The sequence below is a fragment of the Conger conger genome, chromosome 1, assembly GCF_963514075.1.
Source record: "Conger conger chromosome 1, fConCon1.1, whole genome shotgun sequence".
Taxonomy (NCBI): domain Eukaryota; kingdom Metazoa; phylum Chordata; class Actinopteri; order Anguilliformes; family Congridae; genus Conger; species Conger conger.
In genome coordinates this window covers 72562024-72580247 of record NC_083760.1, presented here as the reverse complement: position 1 = coordinate 72580247, position 18224 = coordinate 72562024, and the positions used below count along the sequence as shown (strand labels likewise).

General features: G+C 41.2%; 1 protein-coding gene across 1 annotated transcript in view; it reads right to left on the bottom strand.

Annotated features, from left to right (window-relative positions):
- syngap1b (synaptic Ras GTPase activating protein 1b) overlaps positions 1-18224 on the bottom strand; it is a 122206-nt gene that overhangs the window by 31696 nt on the left and 72286 nt on the right. The window contains exons 5-13 of the mRNA XM_061253979.1: positions 16515-16636; positions 5749-5902; positions 5235-5333; positions 3717-3956; positions 3063-3398; positions 2215-2359; positions 1778-1922; positions 1301-1537; positions 829-1030 (exon numbers count right to left, since the gene is read on the bottom strand). Coding sequence (XP_061109963.1) covers positions 829-1030; positions 1301-1537; positions 1778-1922; positions 2215-2359; positions 3063-3398; positions 3717-3956; positions 5235-5333; positions 5749-5902; positions 16515-16636 — 1680 coding nt within the window. The remainder of the gene's footprint in view (positions 1-828; positions 1031-1300; positions 1538-1777; positions 1923-2214; positions 2360-3062; positions 3399-3716; positions 3957-5234; positions 5334-5748; positions 5903-16514; positions 16637-18224) is intronic.

Genomic DNA, 18224 nt, shown 5'->3' with positions numbered 1-18224 from the left:
TTACTTTGAGATCTTGGATAGTTCGGAAAATGAGCAATTTTACTGAGGTGAGATCTCGACCAGGATTAAATCAAAACTTTGGCTGACTCTCTTAAAAGAAGATCGGTCCACTCTGGGATAAAAGCAGCATCAGGAAAAAAAACAAGGCATGGCAGGTTTGAAATGTACATTCAGCAGTTTTCTTCTAATCTCTCTCTTTATCTTAGTCAATTCATTAATGCTACTCGGCTTTGAAGAAATGCAAATTCAGGGCTGTGACTGCAGGAATTCTGAATAATAATTATGTCACATATTGTATATTGTGCGTGTGTATGTGTGTGTGTGTGTGTGTGTGTACTGTACAGTACCTTACCAAGGGACTATGTCCTCTGTACTGTACAGTACCTTACTGACAGACTATACCCTCTCTACTGTACAGTACCTTACTGACAGACTATACCCTCTCTACTGTACAGTAGTTTACTTATGGACTATACCCCCTCTACTGTACAGTAGTTTACTGTTGGACTATACCCTCTGTACTGTACAGTATCTTACTGATGGACTATACCCTCTATACTGTACAGTATCTTACTGATGGACTATACCCTCTGTACTGTACAGTACCTTACTGATGGATTATACCCTCTGTACTGTACAGTACCTTACTGATGGACTATACCCTCTGTACTGTACAGTATCTTACAGATGGATTATACCCTCTCTACTGTACAGTAGTTTATTGTTGGACTATATCCTCTGTACTGTACAGTATCTTACTGATGGACTATACCCTCTGTACTGTACAGTATCTTACTGATGGACTATACCCTCTGTACTGTACAGTACCTTACTGAGCTGAGCCATGACTTCCCACAGCAGACTGTGCAGGATAGACAGCTCCCGGCCCAGGTCGATGTAGCCCTCAAAGCCCCCTGCGTTGGTCATGCTGTCCAAGTTGGAGATCTCGTACAGAAACTGCTGCATGGAGCCCCACTCCATCTCCAGGAACTCGTTCATAAACCACATGTACTCTTCTTTACTGCCAAACCTAAGGGATCAGAAAGAGGAGAACAGGTAGAATGAGAGGTCACAGCTGAGCATCAAATAAAAACACAGATATCCATTTCTCATAATAAGCAATAGCAATAACAAGCTTTCTTTTTCGTCAGTAAATCCTTAATATTACCAATTATACAGATTGGATTGACCTTGACTGACAAGCAGTTTGACCTCCTATGTGCCATATCTGTATAACTAACTCATTAATTGGCATCAGGGATATGCAAGCAGAGAGAATGCTGTCATAGTGAAAACTGACTTGGAGAAGTTGGCCAGGTTCTGCACCACCTTGGCGATGAGTGTGAGGGTGCGGGAGGTCTGCTCATCCGGGTACTCCTGGGTCAGGTTGAACAGGGAGGGGGACATGACAGCCGGGCACAGGAAGCGCAGGAACAGGGAGTTGCTGATGAGGCGGTCTGCAATGTCCTCTCTCCCTCTCTCTGCACAGCGAACCCTCCAGGAAGCGAAAACCTCCTTCAGCTCCCGTGGGAACACGCTGGACAGGGAAGAGAGGAGCGAGAAGAGGGACAGCAGAGAGAGAGAGAGAGAGAGAGAGAGAGAGAGGAGGGGTGAACTGGGAGAAAAGATGGGGGAGATCCTGCTCTATGTACCGCACTGAGCCTCACACATGGCTGACATGAATATGGACAAAAACTGAGGTAAATTAAGTTGTATGAATTCTTTTTATTAAGCACAGAGTGTAGAGTGTAGACAAAGCAGCACAGAGTCGACTGACCAATGGGAGTTGACGATCTTGCAGAGTGCCAGCTCGCAGCACATGCGCAGATTGGCTTGATGGTCGGGGAGGACAGAAGGCGGAGTCCTCATGGGGTCAACCTCACAGTTCTCCTCTGATTCGTACAAGGCTCTGATGAACTCACCTGAATGAAACACACCTTTCATTAATGCACAGGTGTGCACAGTTGCATGTAAGATGTCTACACATTAACTAATATGCATGACTACACCCCTTTTGTGTTCTGTTTATAATCGTATATGTTGTAACATATGGACAATCAAGCAGACCATAATATTGAACGTTTCCAAAGAAGATCACTTCTTAGTATCCCCACTGGGAGGAGCTGTCAGTGCTGGTCTCCGTGGTGCAGTGTACAGAATGCTCTATTCCAAATCCTGGGACATGGAAAAGAAGGACGGGATGCCCTAGCTCACCAATGGCATCCTTGAGGTACTTGTGTCCAATCAGCTTGAGGTACTCTTCTATGGCTTTGGTGGCCAGAGTGTTCTCTCTGAATATGAGATGTTCCCGGTCAATGAATCTGTCTACCTCACACATCGCCATGTCTGACAGGAAGTCCTGAAAGAGATATCAACAGAGACATTAACCACAGCTGACAGCAAGTGCTTCCTCCCATGGGTGGGTCCTGTGCAACTTCCCTACAAACCACAGGGCTGAGCAACTGCAGCATGCTTATTATGTTCTCACTCAGTTGCTGTCTGCTGTCTGATTTAATGTTCTTTTTTTTTTTTTTTACCTTAGCCTTGCCCTCACTCTCTGTAAGTAACAGCGTGTACCTTAGCATTCCCTCACTCAGAAAGTTAAAGCGCATACCTTGGCCTTCCTCACACTCTGTAAGTAACAGCGTGTACCTTAGCACCCCTCACTCAGTAAGTTAAAGTGCGTACCTTGGCCTTCCTCACACTCTGTAAGTAACAGCGTGTACCTTAGCACCCCTCACTCAGTAAGTTAAAGCACGTACCTTGGCCTTCCCTACACTCTGTAAGTAACAGCGCGTACCATAGCATCCCCTCACTCAGTAAGTTAAAGTGCGTACCTTGGCCTTCCCTACACTCTGTAAGTAACAGAGTGTACCATAGCATCCCCTCGCTCAGTAAGTTAAAGTGCGTACCTTGGCCTTCCCTACACTCTGTAAGTAACAGCGTGTACCATAGCATCCCCTCGCTCAGTAAGTTAAAGTGCGTACCTTGGCCTTCCCTACACTCTGTAAGTAACAGCGTGTACCATAGCATCCCCTCGCTCAGTAAGTTAAAGTGCGTACCTTGGCCTTCCCCGTGCTCTGCAGAATGTGCACCAGAGCACAGGCCACCTCCTCTTTGCTCTTGACGCTCAGCAGGGGCTCCAGCACAGCACACAGGGTGCGGTAGTTGTTGGTGACATACTCGGCAAACTCCTTGTACAGCTCCATGGGAAGGATGCTCATGGTCTGGTAGCGGGCCTTGAGGCGCAGGGAGGCGTTGATGATCTTGCCTCCCCCCACACCGCCTCCCTTGGCCAGGACGCTGGGCTGGATGACGGGATACCACTGCTCCACAAACTGCCGACCGGTGATGCTGGAGATGGGGATGCTGACCAGGCCGAGGTAAGTGCTCTTTTCCTGAGGGCCGAGACTGACACTGAGAGTGTGCTGTGTGTGTGTATTTGTGTGTGCCCGTCCAGCATTCTTAGGTACGATTACTGAACACACAGGAATTTCAGTTCTGTTTCAGCCAAGAGTAAAGACTGCAGCTTTAATACATATTATAAGAAAGTACTTAGTCTCTTATTTTGAAAGCAGTCAAAGTAATAAATATGGTCAGAAATTAAACACTTACAATGTAGAAGAGACGCCATTACAATGTGACCAAGCCATTAAAGAGGAGCAACAGCACTAACGCAGTAACAGTCCCCGCACCAGTGCATGCAGCTCCCTCACCTTGCGTCTCTTCTTGTCCGTCTCCTTGTAGAGGTGCAGGCGCAGGTTGCGGACTGCCGGCAGGTTGTTGAACTCGAAGTGCTCACCCCAGAAGACGGTGTCGGTGCGGGGCTTGCTGGTGGTACGGGCGTACAGCATGTCATCCAGACACAGCTCGCAGTAGTAGCGCTTTTTAGCAGGCAGCTCCCGCGCCTCGATGATCCACAGCTTCAGGACATTGTCCACCCTCCTGCTGTTGTCCTGGAACAAACCAAGGACAGGGTGACAGTACGGATCACTGATAAAGGCAAGAGGTGAAAAAGATAAGATAAGACATACTTTATTGAACCTCTGCATATTCATCATTTCACCCATCCGAGGAGCAGTGGGCAACAGGGACAACTCCAGTTCTGAGGCAACTGCCTTGGTTAAGGGTAATGGCAGCACCATACCTATCCTTTAATTCATGTCTTCCAGTGTGTGAGGAAAACAGTGCTCAGAGGAAATCCATTTGCACCTGTGGAGAACATGCAAACTCGACACAGAGAGGATCCACCCGGCCAGGACTCAAACCAGGAACCTCCTTCTTGCGAGGCAGCAGTGCAAGTATTCTGGTGATTCCTAACCTGGGGCTTGTAAAGTTAGAGTAAATCTAGTAGTTACAAGTGTGTTAAGGACACATGTTGAATTAATTGAGGCTTATGGAACCTTAAAGCTCTTTAACCAAAATTTCAGAAGAGTTCAGAAGCAATCTCAAAATGTGTCATCCCAAGAGTGTGCCAACAAGATCTGTCAATCATTGTGTTTCAAGTGTTTAGCACCTTTCCAAAAGAATTCTGTCACAATGACTAATAAAACATGTCAGTGAGAAAACCTGCGATATTTATGCTACAGATGATCCTCAGAGCCTCATGTCAAATTCTCCCAGACCCAATGAGCCTGCAGGGTCCACTCCCACAGAGAGTAGATGAGTCAGACATCTCCAGTGATATATTAATTTGAGTATTCATTTGAGCTTTAATGACAGACTCAATTCTCATCAAATCCTGTAATAGGTTTAAACACTGTATCACTGAGGACGAACGCCTACTGAACTGCGTTCCTCAAAACTAGTGACTGTTAATTTATTCAATACACAATCGACGGGATGCATAAGGCAGGGTTTTAGAGTATCTTATCATATATGGCTGTTTGTCTAAGACTGTGTGTAGAATCACACTCAAACGAAACTCATTGGTAAATATAATTTCTCAAAATTAAATCTCACTGATTGGAAGTGTATTAATTTGTATTTCTTCTTCAGATTAATGCCTTGGTTAGGACACACGTTAACACTGCCCATGTCTACATTTCCTATTCAGATGACTGCTTTGATTAGGAGACACACTGCCACCACCCACAGAGATTACAACACTCTGCAAAGAGTGATAATTGTAAGCACAGCAGAGGGGAGAGGGTTTACAGGCTGATATATTTAAAATAGAAATAGAAAATTGCAATAGACCAGACCTGGTTCCCCTTCTCTCTCTCTGTTCTTACCTTGTTGGGTTTGACAGCTCTCTGTAGGTTCTCGATCCATTTGTCTCTCTCTGCAGCCGAGCGACAGGCGAAGCACTTGGTCCCTGAAGCTGTAGTCACCTGAGATTAAGCACACTGATATCAATAACCATGGCCATTAGCACATGGGAAGATGCCCAGGTTCAATGACGTCGCCCCTGAATCATAAAACATAATAAAATAATTGAGGGTAGCTATCACATTTGGTGATCAATGAAGTGGAAGTAGAAGTGAGTTCACTTGGTACAGTCAGTTTCATCCCACTGATAATTGGTTGCAAATGAAGTTTTGGAAAATGATGACAGTACTGTCATCTGCACCAATGACAGATAGCTTATATCATTATTCTTCTTCTAGTTCTTCTTCACATTATTATTATTATTATTACTATGATTATTATTATTATTATTAATATAGTACATGCTCAGATAGAGTACACACTCACACAAGCACATTCACACACTTGCACACATCATGCATGGACACAAACTTGCACCTCGAAGCAGTACTCCTGCCCCAGGATGCTGGAGTGGACAGGTTTAATGATGGCATCCTCATCCAGGGTGAGGTCCAGGGCCTCCGCTGCACTGCTGGGGGACAGCAAGGACTCGTGGGAGTGGGACTCCTTGAAGCTCTGCATCAGGCGAGTCCTAGAAGAGGGACAGATAAAGACAGGACAGCGGAGTGAGTAAGCAGTAGACTGCACAAACACAGTAACTGAAGCAGTTACTAAAAGCAGTTTTAAGGTCAACCTGCTGAGCTACTCTAACACTGGATGTGCTATAATGACTAATATAATGCAGACACTGGCCAATCACAAAGATGAGGGTGTGGTCAATATGTTAGAATCCAGGACTGCAGAGGGATGGGGATGTTATAAACTCACTAATTGACAAGGCTGCCCTCTGACTGCGATCTTTGATCCAAGACCAAAATAGTCCTGCATGGGTCTGTTTTGAGGTCACTTCTGAGACCACATGCTTGGTAATGAGAAACTGAACAGTAATGAGGAAACACAATCCTCCAGACTGTGAGTGTGTGGGTATTTGTCATACATCAGGGACTTTCAACTAGGGAATGCCTCAAATTAGCAATTTAGCAATTCCACATCTCACAAAGATAAAGGGTGAAGCAAGCAAACAAATAAAATCAAACAAATTAATCATTCAAGTAATGTCATATATATGTGGGAAGCCAGTAGTGTAGTGGCTAAGGTACATGACTGAGACACATAAGGTTTGTGGTCCAAGCTCAGGTGTAACTACGATAACATCTGTAGAGCTGTTGGGCCCTTAACCATTTTTGTTCTTATTTGAATAAGATTCCAATTAATCAGTTACTGATTTTCCTTTTTTATAACTTAGTGTTTTAAAAATTACCTAAGAAGCTAATTAGATTTCTCTATAATGACATAGTATAGGTCTCCTGATCAGTGGTCAATGGATTCTATCATCATGACATTAATATCAATAAGACAATAATTAATGCTGTGACTTTAAGTGATAGAACCCATTGACCCGTGATTGTGAGACCTAGACTACATCATTATACAGTAATCAATGTACCATAGTCATTTTACACTGCAAGTTCTAGGAAAGCAAAAACAGTAACTTGATCATTGGAATTGACTTCAAAGGACCAAGTTGATCAATATGATCGGTGAACAATAATATTATTGTATCTCATTCAAAATAGTGATAAAAAACCCCACATTTCCCGTTTTTACTTTCTAAGCTACTGCATGTACAGTATTGTTCAAAGGTTTTAGGCAAGTGTGAAAAAATGCTGTAAAATAAGAATGCTTTCAAAAATAGAAATGTAAATAGTTTATTTTTATCAATTAACAAAATGCATGAACAGAATATGTGAATGAACAGAAGAAATCTAAATCAATTCAATATTTGGTGTGACCACCCTGCATTAGTTCTTCTAGGTATACTTGTACAGTTTTTGAAGGAATTCGGCAGGTAGGTTGTTCTAAACATCTTGGATAACTAGCCACAGTTCTTCTGCGGATTTAGGCAGCCTCAAATGCTTCTGTCTCTTCATGTAATCCCAGACAGACTCGATGATGTTGAGATCAGGGCTCTGTGGGGGTCATAGCATCACTTCCAGGACTCCTTGTTTTTCTTTACGCTGAAGATAGTTCTTAATGACATTGGCTGTATGTTTAGGGTCGTTGTCCTGCTGCAATAATACATTTGGGGCCAATCAGATGCCTCCCTGATGGTATTGCATGATGGATAAGTATCTGCCTGTACTTCTCAGCATTGGGGAGACCATTAATTCTGACCAAATCCCCAACTCCATTTGCAGAAATGCAGCCCCAAACTTGCAAGGAACCTCCACCATACTTCACTGTTGCCTGCAGACACTCATTCTTGTACCGCTCTCCAGCCCTTCAGCAAACAAACTGCCTTCTGCTACAGCCGACTCATCAGTCCAGAGAACCTGCTGCCATTTTAATGCACCCCAGTTCCTGTGTTTTTGTGCATAGTTGAGTCGATTGGCCCTGTTTCCACGTTGGAGGTATGGCTTTTTGGCTGCAATACTTTCATGAAGACCACTTCTGACCAGACTTCTCCGCACAGTAGATGGGTATACCTGGGTCCCACTGGTTTCTGCCAATTCTGAGCTGATGGCACTGCTGGACATCTTCTGATTGTGAAGGGAAGTAAGCATGATGCGTCAAGTTTCCTTGGCCTAGACATCTGGAAACCCCTGTGTGCCTTGAAATTTCTGCCTGGGAGAGACCTTGCTGATGCAGTTTAACCACCTTGTTAAATTAAATTGATGATCATTAGCTTCTGTTTGGTATAATTGGTTAATCACACACCTGACTACATGCCTACAAAAACCCTGACTTTGTGCAAGTGTACCAAGAAGAATTGATGCTGGTTTGAAGACAAAGGGTGGTCACACCAAATATTGATTTGATTTCGATTTTTCTTCTGTTCACTAACTTTGCATTTTGTTAATTGATAAAAATAAACTATTAACATTTCTATTTTTGAAAGCATTCTTACTTTACAGAATTTTTTCACACCTGCCTAAAACCTTTGCACAGTACTGTAGTTAATTGTATTACTTTAAGTAAGATATTGGCTAGCTTGCTTTAAGAAAATGTATAGCTAAAGTAAGCAAAACAAGCACTTGGCTTGTTGCAATTCATGGTAACATTGCAGAGGGAATGCATATCATCCTCTGAAAACAAACACTCCCGCCAGCATTCACTCAAAGCAGGGGCCACATGTCTCAGCTGTCACAATATAAATAAAATTGATTACTTAGACCACATTTCATATAAAAACATGTATTACACATTTAAACATATATCAGCATGAACATATTCTAATTTTCAGAACTTTTGTTTTTCTTCATATTTATGCAGACCATTATGGAACTGAAATGAAAATAATAAATTGACTGTTTAAGCTTCACAGTAACCTAAATTACTCTCAGAATATGTCTGAGCTGCTCACCAGAGACAGAACAGTGATATATACACCAGCATTTTCCACTCAAATGAATGTTGAAATGAATGATGAAGATGTTGGCAGAGAACAGTTTTAGTACTTTTGTTTTAGTAATTGTGACAGTAGTGTGAATACAAAATTAAATTGAAATTGAAAAGAAATGACTTAACTCATTTGTAATTAAAAGTATTGTCTCCATCATAATTTACATCCATACAAAAGACAATACTTGAAGAGGTGAGGTGTGAGCTACAGTCTTATGAATAAACATTAACTTGAATGACAAATAATTATTTATTTGTATTTAATAAACAACTATGTTATGGTGCAACAAACATCCCCATTTTCAAGTAAAATGCTATTATAATGCTATTTAAAAATGTAATTTAATTTTAATTAATGGTAATCAATATTCAAAACTGCAAGAGAAAGAAATGGCAATTTTATCATGTGACAGACACTGTATAGTGCAATTACAGACAGATAGAATGGGAACAGCAGACAAAATGTAGCTGCGTCTCTGGTCTGATCTTTGACATACCATGGACATCTCTTTTGTATACATACAATTGTAAATGCCGCAAAGGTTGGTTCACTCACTTCCTTGCATCGTAATTCCAAAAATGTTGACGTCAACCCATAAAAACCCTTCTTATTTTCATTTTTTACAAAGGCTTGAAAGTAAAAGCTTCTTCAGAAGCAGCACAGAGCACTCCTAGCTTTAACTGCTGGAGGCTAATGTGCACAAGCCAGCATAAAGGTGTTGCTTGTGGCACTTATAGCAATTGCTTGACTTGTATTATTCTTTTGTTAGTCTTGTATGAAAAGGACCCTTGAGCAATGAGACTTGCTGTCCCAGGGCAGTAAAAATGATGTTCGCTGACACATATGTGAAGTGACAGTACACTGTGATGCATGAACACAGCGTTTAGATAAAGCGAACATACGCACACTGACTTACTGCATTGCCACACTACTGACCAAAAGACAAGGGACGGGGAGGTGGGCAGCGACACAACACAGAAAGAGAACAGGAAGGAAAGATAGATATTCCCTACTATGATGTCTTTGATGTGTCGTCTCAGCAGTGTTCTTCCTGTCTCAGTACTTTTGCATACATTCACTTATAATATAGGCATCAGAGCATGCAATACAGACAGGAGAGAGAGATGTGGAGAGAAGGGGGAGTTAAAAATAGACCCAAAGGAATGAGTCAGAAAGAGAGAAATAAAAGAAGGAGAGTGGGGGAGGGAGAGAGAGAGGGAGAGAGAGAGAGGAGAGCAATAGAGTGAAAAAGAAGCAGAGAGGGTGGAAGACTCAGAGGAAATCGAGTTATGTAAACTGTAAGACTAGAAAGGATGCAACAGAATGAGAGAAATAATGAAAGAGAGAAATGAGCTAAAAACAAGAGGTGGTATAAACAGTACATTATGCTAGCCTACATTGCAAATGCATATAGGAATAGTTCATGTTCAAGTTCATATACACTCAGTGACCACTTTATCAGGTATTTTTGACTATTATTGTTTTCTTTTACTTATTGGTCACTGCTGCAGCCCATCCACTTCAAGGTTTGATGTGTTCAGAGATGCTCTTCTGCATACCACTGTTGTAGCGAGTGGTCATTTGAGTTACTGTCGCCTTCCGGTCAGCTTAAACAGGCCATTCTCCTCTGACCTCGCTCATGAACAAGCCATTTTCGCCCACAGGGCTGCTGCTCACTAGATGTTTTTTTGCACCATTCTCTGTAATACTTTATTACAGTAGAGAGATCTGTACCCTGGTATTATTTATTACCCTACTGTAATAAAGTAGTTCATGAGTCTACAGTATGTAGCCATTCTAGGTTTTCCTGATCTCGTGAAACTCATGGTATGATCTGCCAGGTGATTTCCACTTCCAGGCTGCCTCTACAGTTCTCTGTTTGGTTTAGGGATGACAACTGTAAGGACATGGTTATTCATTCCCATTTTACTTTAAAATAACTGATCTTATTGTGAATTCTGATTTCTGGTGCCTTCTGTAAAACTGGTTTCCTTTAGTAAATGTGGATGCAGGTAAGTGTCATAATAAAAAGCTATTTCAATTAAGAGTCTCCCCACTCCTCTTTTTGCAACCACCTGCAGTATATTACTCTCACTAACCAAAACATGAGTGTATTGTCTGTCCCATGCATCTACATCAGGAGAATTGGACATTTCAACCATGATGAGTTCAGTCAGGACAACTAATAAATATTAGGACAATAAATATTTTTAGGTTTGGTGCTGATCTGCTTCAGGTACTACAATGCACACACCAGCATGCACTGCCATACTGAACAGAGAGCACAACACAGCATCCTACAGCAGCTGCTCTATTCCTACAGATCCACGTACTGAACCAACATTACTTCATTTCCAACCCATATGAAGAATGCAAAAAGAATAGGGCCGCAAGGAACTATTTGGTGGCATACTAAATGGTCTCTTTGATGGCCATGTCTGACCCATGTATGTGAAACACAAGAAACTCAGGCGGTAGCCGGAGTGGTGGACGGTGAGCAGCAATATCGCAGTAGCAAGCAAAGGATGCAGAGCATCAGGGCAAGCAATGACCGTGGGAATGTCTGACTGTTGCGATAAGGCACTCCATTAGTGATGTGTGTCAGTGATTGGGTAGGTATGAAAATGTGTTGTGTGTTTGTGATTGGTTGATTGTGGAAACGTGTGTGTATGTGATTGCGACACTCGAGTGTGACACTCATTTCTGGAGAAGACTATGGAGAGGAGGACATGCTACACAGTGTGAAGGTGAAAGGGGAACAGGCTTCTCATATGAAAGGGTGGAAGTACATACAGGTAATCACACAACTTGAGGCATTAGGCCACACTTTAAAATAAGGTACATGAATTGGCACTAACTAATGTAGTTGTGGGCAGCACGGATGGTGCAATGGGTAGCACTGCCACCTCACAGCATGGAGGTCCTGGGGTCAAATCCCGGTCGGCCGAGGCCTCTCTGTGTGGAGTTTGCATGTTCTCCCCGTGTTTGCGTGGGTTTCCTCCGGGTACTCCTGTTTCCTCCCACAGTCCAAAGACATGCAGGTTGGGCTGATTTGAGAGTCTAAATTGCCCGTAGGAATGAGTGTGTGAGTGAATGGTGTGTGTGCCCTGCGATGGACTGGCGACCTGTCCAGGGTGTATTCCTGCCTTTCGCCCAATGTATGCTGGGATAGGCTCCAGCCCCCCTGCGACCCTGTTCAGGATAAGCGGGTTAGGATAATGAATGAATGAATGAATAATATAGTTGTTAACATGAATTAATTAATCAAGAGAGGAATTTCAGCAACAACACGCTCAAACCACAACACAGTTTATCCCACCCCTTCTCTGTGAACGTGCTGACGTTGAAACGGCATTGGCTGTGGCAATTAGAACCAATTTTTAACCAATGAGCTTGAATTATTGTATAGCTATATGATGTTTTGGTATGGAGGAAGGGATTTACAATGGTCTTCAATGTTTGAACACAAAAATCTTACCTTTAACTATGAACAAATACATTGTAATATGTATTACATTCCAATATGAATTGGCATTAATACAGTTGATAACATGAATTAATGATATACAAATGCATTAACAAATCTGTACAGACTGACTTCTCAGTAGTTAGTTAGTTAAGCATTAGGAAATGCCAATTCATGTAACCTTATTGCAAAGTGTAACCCGTTTTAACTCGCATGAGCTACAGAGTACTTGTCAGTGACCTGTGAGGGTAGAAAGGATTAGAGGAGCCACAGTCATGTTGTCAAATGAAAATGCATAACCTCGCCCACTCTGTCATTTAAGCTTTGGATGAAGAAGACACAAAGGAAGCTCCTCCCCTCTAGGACCATGGTCACATGTTCCTAACATTAAGGTCAGACATGGAAGTATGGAATTCAGCTTCAGACACAAACTAGAATTCAGCCAAACAGTCACTACACCTTCAGGTATAGGCCATGGCCGTTATCCTCTGTCTGACAAAGCATGCACAGCAGTAGGTCTCTCTATGTCTCCTGCTTCTCAAGACTGAGCAAAATGGCTGAGCTTGTCCAAAACAGCAACATACTGATACAAAAAGTATAGTAAGCCTCCAATGAAATTAGCACAGGTTCACAGCCTTTAAATGGGGTTAGTTTAAATTCTGATTACTCTGATTCATTAAAAGTGCACAAAGGCACTGCTGCTGCATTGGTTGATATCCAAGTGAAAAGACAACTGAATGCAGGTGAGTTTAGCATAGTTCATGCAAGCCAATGGAAGGTCCACAACAATTAGCATTCAGAAGATACGTTTTTACGGCCCTGTATTGCAAGCAAAAGTCATTTAAACAGTGCATCCACTCAAGCAGTTTAGCAACTTGACTGAAAGACTATGCTGACAGTAGCAACTAAGGCCAACCCCCTGAGTACACCAGAGCCCATCCCCCCAGCATCAACATCTTCAAAGGGGAAATAAGCCCTTTGCTTTGAAGTCCCTTAAGAGAACTGCAGTCCTTGCACAATGATGACTACAAATATCCTTGACCCCTGATTTCATCTAGGGCTTTCAGGGCTTTGTTTGCTGCATTAATTAATAATAGAAAGTTAAGCCTCTTCCACCCAAGGACATAAAAGATAGAGCTAGCAAATTTTAACTGTCAAATCTTGACAGGCCGGGTTCAACAACCTTAGCAGGGGTTTAAACCTTGAGTTCATACAACTACACCACTGACATCTGTAAAAATTGTGGTTGGTTCAAAAGCACTGTGTCAGTTATAATGAAATCCTGCATTCAGTCGTTTGTCATCAAGTTGAAAAATATGACTAAAATGGCACCTTCTTTGATTAATGTTATTATATAAAGCAAACCATAGTAAACCTGTTCCCATCATAATTCCTGACTGTAGAAGATAGAAAGAGCTGAAGATTAAAGATAAAAAAGTCAATAACATCCATTGACCATTTAATGTATTTATTGATAATGGTCACATGTGATACATCAAAATACTGGGAAGTATTTACAGACAAATATAAATCCTTATAGTGTGAACTGTGAAAGGAAATACCAGGTTCCACTGTGAAATGCATATATTGGTGATCTATAGGTGAGGACTAATAATAACTCTAGGGGAACTTTTATTCTTCACAAGTATAGCTCATTATTATTAGCTCATTTTAATTATTAAAATTGTGTTAAAACAGTTTTTCTGGTTGGAACTATGTCCTATGGCATATGCAACCTGTAGCATCCTCTCAATGAAAGAATTAGCAGCACAACTGATATTTACATTTACAAATATACAATTCATATTTTCCTACGTGTAGCATCTGGAAACAACTGTTGAATTTTCTTTGGAGTAACCTGACTACTTTCTTGCTTTGGACCACAAACACCCAAATGCATATTCTTCATTGTACATAAAAACTGCATGGGCTAATCAAACACATAAACTGAAACTGAAATAATACTTTAAAAACCACAAGCTGAACAATCCCTTTGAGCATGCTGTAAAATGGTCAGTGTTAAATCAACTACACAAGAGTGCATGTGATTCCTCTTGGACCAATATACTTCAATTAACAATGTACATTATTCTGTGCAAAGCAGAAGCTCAGAAAGATTCAGTTGGTTTCATAGATCACACGCAGACTGGAGAGTGTGGGCCCAGAAACAGCTTCCACTATGCATGCTAAGGGCAATAGATTATTGAAATCCATTACAAATTATTATAGAATGAATGTCTTCAGATGTACAGCCTGTGGAAACACAATGTGACTGTAAAAGCTGCTTTGGAGTTACTTGAGATGTACTTTCTAGCTTTAGACCACAAACCTCTGAAAGTCTCATTACCAGCCATTGCAAAGCTGGCATAGCTATTCAAGAACATAAACTAAAACTGAAAAAGTGAGCTATCCCTTTAACAAAGGTAAATAGAAGAAAACGCCAGTACTCCTCTGTTTTCAATCACACAAAAATACCTCACCAAGCAAATACAAAATAGCATTCAAGAAAAAAATATGTGATCAACATCCCAGTCGAAACACATACTAATAGTTATACTCGAGAACCAGGATTGTGATATTCAAGAGCACTGACCTACAAAGCTCACTGAGGTTAATTAAGACTAATAATGATGTGTCCAATCCAATTAACAATGCATATAGAATCAAACAAAATCCAACCCCTGTAGCACTCAAGGGGCATACATTCTAAAGGTATAAAAGCACTTCTGTTTTTAATGCTTCATGGCAGTCTGTTTGCATGGGCAGTCCTCCATGTGGCCATCACATGCAATGTTGCAGCTCAATACAGAGTTAACTGGGGCGATTTCCATTGAGCAGGATTTGAGTAGAACGGAAACTGTAAATGAGGCTGGAACTAACTGAACCCTTCATCTGACTGCAGTGAGACACCTTCTCTCAGTGCCTCCAAGACCTCCAGGCAAAGAAAAGCTAACGCTACCTCTCAACTGGCATTTCAATGAAAATGCTGCTGGTCTGTGCATGCTGCAGACTCCTGGTCAGATTTAAATATTGTTCAAAATATAGCTGATTTTGTCACCATTTCTGTATTAGTTGATATTTGCCTGGCTGCCTTCAATACATTGTGCATATTTATCAATGGAAACTTGCATTCCCTCCAGGAAAATACTAGCAGAGGGTGGGACATTAATACTAAAACCCAGCCACAGGTGTGCCTCTGGCTCTACAGCATAGGGGATGAGTGAGAAGTGCATTTGTAGCATGAGCAGAGGCCACTCTTGTGTGGACATGATCTAAAGCCATAAAAAAAAGCCCAGTACTCCAAGATAATTCACATTGCGACAGAACAGGAAAGGCATTTGCATGCAAGCCCAGGAATCTGGCCTGGAGCAGTGCTAAGTGCTCAGAGAAAACCAATTCAAACAAATGAAGGGTAAAACAGCACACAAGTGCAAGAGTGGCTCCCCCTCTACTGCATCTGTGACTCTCAAGTAAACCACAGACAGCCACAGACAGAGCTGTCCAGTGATTGGATAGGAGTGTATTTTTAGCTTTACTGCCTGTGATGTTGGAAGGAAATATGACACAGAACGCAATTGGTAGTTCTTTTTTTTTTTTTTGGCAATTTTAAAGGAATTATTCATTTGGCAGATATTCTTTTCTGAGGCAGCTTTCCTCTCAATGTACATACAATCTGTGTTTGGACAGCTGGGTATTTACTGAACAACTTCATGATAATACCCTGCTCAAGGGTACAACAGCAGTGCCCTACTTGGGAGTTGATCCCAGAAACTCCACAGTTTTCTAACACCTATGCCTTGATGCCAGCTATTGCCTAATAATAGCCCACAGAGAGCGGCAATCAAAGCAGTGATGCTGACCTGGAGCTGTGAGGCCACAGAATCGTCTCTCATTTGGTCAGGGATGACTCGCCATCGACAGAGAAATGACCTGTGACATCATAGGTGGTCATGCAGGACCAAAAGCCCTGAGCTCTGCCGGCATCTTTCTTTACTAACATCGCTACAAGTTTACAGGCGCAAATGTGAAACAGGGAAACCAAGAGATAGTGGAGACAGATATTTGCATTTCAAGACACCCATGGAAACTAAAATAGTGTACATGTACATACAGCTAATTCACTCATTGCTCACTTAGGGATATATTCAGGCAATTCGAAAATATGCCCTCAAAATACATATTTATATAGGCGCAGTGATTGGGGCAAATTCCAGTTTTGCGGCGCAGTTGTAGCTGACTGGCACGCACACATTCTGAACTGAAAAGGTCCAGTACCTGTCCTGATCGGCGCTGCGGAAGCGGGGCAGGATCATTTGGCGGAAGCTGCTGGTACGGTCCAGTTTGGGCTGGCTCTTGGCCCGTTTGATGGAGCCCTTCAAGCGTCTACTGAGAAAACTCTGCAGGAGAGGTCAGAGGTGGGAAGGGCCATCAGACAAGAGCAATGATGAGCGATAGAATGGACGTAGGGGGACCAGAGCAATGATGAGTGATAGAATGGATGTAGGGGGACCAGCGCAATGAAAGATAAGTAAAGGGAGGAGATTGGTTTAAAAGAGAAAATAAAAAAGTGGAGGAAAACAGAATGATGGTGACATTGCCATGTATGGGCAAAGAACAAAAAAAAAAATATATATATATATATATATATATATATATATATACAGTACTGTGCAAAGGTCTTAGGCACCTGTATAACATTTTGTACAAATAAGATTCTTTCAGAAATAAGTCAATGAAAGGTCCTAAATAAATGTACTATACATTTTACATTACATTTTAGTAATTTGGCAGAATAGTTAAAAATTGAATCAAATCAATATTTTTTGTGACCACTCTTCGGCGTTAAAAATGCATCACTTCTCTTGCAGTCCTAGAAGACAATCAGCAGGGAGGTTGTTCCAAGCATTTTGGAGAACTTGCCACAGTTCTCCTGCAGACTTTGGTTGGGTCCTTGCTTCTGATCTCAGACAGCCTTGATCAAGTTTTTATGCAAAAAGTAGTCAATTGCTTACAGTGATATTTCACTTTTTAAAATACTAAATACAAATAAATTTCAATACTTCAATACAATTACAATACAAAAATGTCATGTAAAATTGAATCTTTTGGAAAATGAATATTTGGAAATCTTAAATGTTATTTTATACTAACACAAAAAAAAAACCATGTATATAAAATAAAGTCTAGGGTGCCAAAGACTTCTGCACAGTGCTGTGTATGTATATATATATATATATATATATATATATATATATATATATATATATATATACATGCATACATATATATATACTAGTGAGCACTTTATTAGATATTTAGTAGACCTATTTTATTAGACCTATAGTTGTTAAGTCAGCAGTTTCTGAGATACTCAAACCACCCTGGCAGGCACCAACAACTATTCCACGGTTTACGTTACCTAGATCATATTTCTTTCCCATTCTGACATTTGAAAAACAGCTGAACCTCTTGACCATGCCTACATGCTTTTATGCATTTAGTTGCTGCCACATGATTGGCGGAATAAATATTTGCATTAACGAGCTGGTGTACAGGTCTACTTAATAAAGTGGCCACTGAGTGTATATTAATTTGAAAGACTGGCAGGGAATGTGAGAGACAAAGAAAATGCAAGTGAAAAAAGATTAAATACAATAACATAAAATATGAAAGAAAATATAAAAATATTTAAACAAGGCTGAGGATGAAGTAAGAGAAAAGTAAAATGTCACTTTAAACTTCTCCACAGTTCACAGTTTGCAGTTTAATCATGAACCTGCATTAGTGGCATATTACCAGCAGAGGGAAGTATAATTCCATGAAGACAAAGAGCCACACAAGCTTCAGACTTAAACCACAGTGCTAGGAATAGCATTGCAGTTGCAGTAGACTTTTGCAGGTTTTCACCGTACTATTTACTCAAACACCATTGACGTGTAAATAAATCGTTCACCATTGAATCATATGATGAATTAATACCATAAT